The 3,116-nt window shown below is 53.3% G+C and overlaps 1 protein-coding gene across 1 annotated transcript; it reads right to left on the bottom strand.

The window, feature by feature from the left end:
* Window positions 1-1,967: 1,967 nt before the first annotated feature.
* On the bottom strand, window positions 1,968-3,013 carry LOC110318349 (kallikrein-1-like). The gene is made up of 3 exons (XM_021193338.1): window positions 2,734-3,013; window positions 2,506-2,642; window positions 1,968-2,146 (listed from the first exon to the last, which is right to left on the bottom strand). The coding sequence occupies exons 1-3, from the start codon at window positions 2,984-2,986 to the stop codon at window positions 1,991-1,993; spliced, it is 546 nt and encodes a 181-aa protein (XP_021048997.1). The 5' UTR covers window positions 2,987-3,013; the 3' UTR covers window positions 1,968-1,990.
* Between the last annotated feature and the right edge of the window lie 103 nt (window positions 3,014-3,116).

Raw genomic sequence — 3,116 nt, 5'->3', positions numbered from 1 at the left:
GGGCTTCATATTTCTGGCCCTGGCACTATGCCTCATCCTCCTGCCCATCATATTCCTCTCCTTTCGACCAGTCTGCTGCTGCCTGAACAAGATAGACTTCATCTTCAGTTTCCTCAGCATTGGCATCGGTAAGTGTTGGCAAGGACAGGGGTGACTGGGGATCCTTCACCCAACCCCAGTTCCTGCTCCTACCCAGAGGTGTGGCTAGATTTCCAGTTCTGCTCCTCTAGGGAGAGGGGTGTCTGTGTGTCTTTCTTGGGCTGTCTCTGTAGCTCAGGCTGGCTGTGGTCTCACTCTGTAGTCCATGCTGGCTTTGAATATGCCATTCTCTTGCCTCAGCATCAAAAGTAGCTGGGATTAAAAGCTCATGCCCACTATTGTGACTGATGGACTTGTCTTCCAGTTTCCTTTCATCTGTGAGTGTGTATCCATTTGTCGTGTGTGTGTGTGTGTGTGTGTGTGTGTGTGTGTGTGTATGTGTGTTTGTACGTGTATACACATGTGTGTCTAATTGTGGCAGGTCAGGAAGTTTGTCTCTCTGTCTCTCTCCTTTTTGGGGTGATGGTGTCCCCTGTCTAGCCTTCTGTCCTTCTCTCACCCCACCCCAGTACAGGGCTCCTGATTCTCCTCAGCCTGAATCTCTTTGTGGTCAACTGCAATAGGCTGTGCCCGAGGCCACAGGTATCCTACCAGCTGGCCTTCTACCTGTGCTGGTGCATCAGGTCTTGATGCTTTGGGCTGGTGAGGGTGGGGCCTCCAATGGAAGGGTAGGGTCTGGGCAGGGCAGAAGTGGAGCCCAGAAGAGGGGAACAGCATCCGCAGCGGAGTTGGGACTTGGGGTGTGGCTTTGAGAGTCCCCACCAGGTCTCTTCCCTCAGGAAATGTGTCCTTCCTCAGTCCAGTGCAGATGTGGAGCTACATTTTGCCTTTCCCGGAGTGGAGCCTCAGCTGTGTCTGTTGGACCTCGTGACACCAGTGGTTGCTGTTGCAGGAGCAGTCCACTTTGGGCAAAAATTTTGGGAGTCTGCCCAGACTGTCAGCTGTAACCAGCTCTGTAAACTTCCATAGGGCTCCCCAATAGAGGGACACCACAACTTCTCAGGACACTGCTGAGTCCCTGCAGCCAGATGCCTCCACCCCTATCCCTGTGATTCAGTTTCCATCAGACCTCCCTTGAGGTCCCTTACTTCCCCTGAGAGCAGGTAGCACCCTCGGGACACAGGTGACAAGCCCAGCTCCCTGGGCTAGGGCCTACTCCTTGCTGCCTGAGTCTTAGCAGGGGCCCTGCTCGGGAAGTCCTCTGATGCTCTCAACTGAGGCTGCGTCCCATTTAGCAGACACTGGTTTGTCGTCCCATGCAGCTGGAGCAGTGTGTCCCTTTACCCAAGATGGGTGATTCTCTGCCCCACAGGACCTGGATCTAAGTCACCCTTTATCCTTTGGTCCAGCCCTACCAGAGACATCCCTTCCAGGGGGCCCAGGTGGACGCTGTGTAGTCTAGCCTTGGGACTAGTCCCTGCCCTTCTGTGGACAGACTCCTACCCAGGAATCCAAAGCTTAATTAACCTAACACCCCTGCCTCCTTCCTGGCTTCCCCAACTCAATACAACTTGGTCTGCTGTGTAAATTCTCTGTGTCTGACTGTTTATCATCTCTTCTGCTTCCAGTGTAGGCTTGAGCACAGCTAGAGTTGAACTGTCTGATGTCTCTAACGTTTTCCTCTGTGAGCTGAGCATTTTCCTTGCTACAGGAGACTCAAGTGGCATCCCTGAGTTGGTCTGAGCCTTTTGTCTGCATTTGCCTCAACCCCATCCCCTTAGCCAACAGTACATGTACACCTGGCCCTTGCTGATCTACTTTGGAAGCCCTGACCTTAGCTGAGGGAACCATGATTTGGTATAGCACTCCAGCAGGACAGAGAATGTCAGATTTTGAACTCATTTGTTGCAAGGTGGATTTTATTGAGAACATGGGACAGACAATGTGACACTCAGGGGTTTTTTTCCATAGTGTCTTTTATCCAGGAGGTGAACTTAATAAGTTTGGTGTAGACGCCTGGCATATCAGGTTCACTGCATGGGGTATGGCCCCATGATGTGATACCTTGGAGAACACCATCACAGATCAGTGGGCCTCCTGAGTCTCCCTGAAGGAAGGACAGGGACAGGAGTAAGGCAGGGCGTGGCAGTTGGATTCTACTTGACAACCTGGAACTGACTCCCAGGGGAGGAACACAGGGACTCTAAGAGGCTGCTCTGTCCAGTAGGTGAGGGAATCTAGCTCTTAGGAGGCCTTCTGTTCCAGGGATGTGTGGTTGGAGTGAGGGGTGGACTGGACAGTCCCCTAAGCCACGTCACAGAGAATAAATAGTGTGAGCTACAGGATCCTCCCCTCCCAGGGCACATCCCTTCCATAGGGAAGGATGCAGAGAATCTGCTTAGTCAGGGTGTTGAAGTGGGAACCAAGGACCTCAGTTCACCTCACTGCAGGGAGGGGCTGTCTTACCGCACAAGTGTCTTTGCCTCCGTCCATGTTCCCTGCACACAGCATGGTATCTGTCACCTTCTCTGTGTGGGCTTTGGCACAGTCCTCATTAGGCAGGAGCTCTAGGTTCACACACTGGAGGTCATCTGGGTATTGGACTGTGGATTCAGAGGCAATCGTGTGGTGAGCAGAGGCTAGCCCAGTCTGCTGCTCCTCCTCACCCAGCTGTGTTGCTTGGACCAGACTCACATTTGTTGGGTGTAATGCTGCCCCAGCCTGAGGCAAGGCATGTGCTCCCCAGCTTGGGCTCCTCAGTGGGCAGGTCGATGGGCTTCACAACATCTGTGATGTCAGCAGGCTTGCTGAGGCGGAGCAGCATCAGGTCATTGCTGTAGTCATCCTCAGGTTGTGGGATGTGGTCCATCATGAGGCTCATGTTGTAGTCAGGGTGAGGGATGCCTTTGCTGACAAGCCGGTGTTGGGCAGAGGGTTCATTCTCCATAAAGTCGTTTTTGCCCAGCCAAACCTGGTACCTGCTGGGGGGCCAGGGAAGGAGACAGAGGGAGTGAGAGGAGAGAGTCAGGGAGATTGGTCAGAGTACAGGGAAAGAGGGTGAGGAGGGAGTGAGGAAG

The sequence above is a fragment of the Mus pahari genome, chromosome 1 (assembly GCF_900095145.1).
Source record: "Mus pahari chromosome 1, PAHARI_EIJ_v1.1, whole genome shotgun sequence".
Taxonomy (NCBI): Eukaryota; Metazoa; Chordata; class Mammalia; order Rodentia; family Muridae; genus Mus; species Mus pahari.
This window is presented reverse-complemented; position numbering and strand designations above follow the sequence as displayed.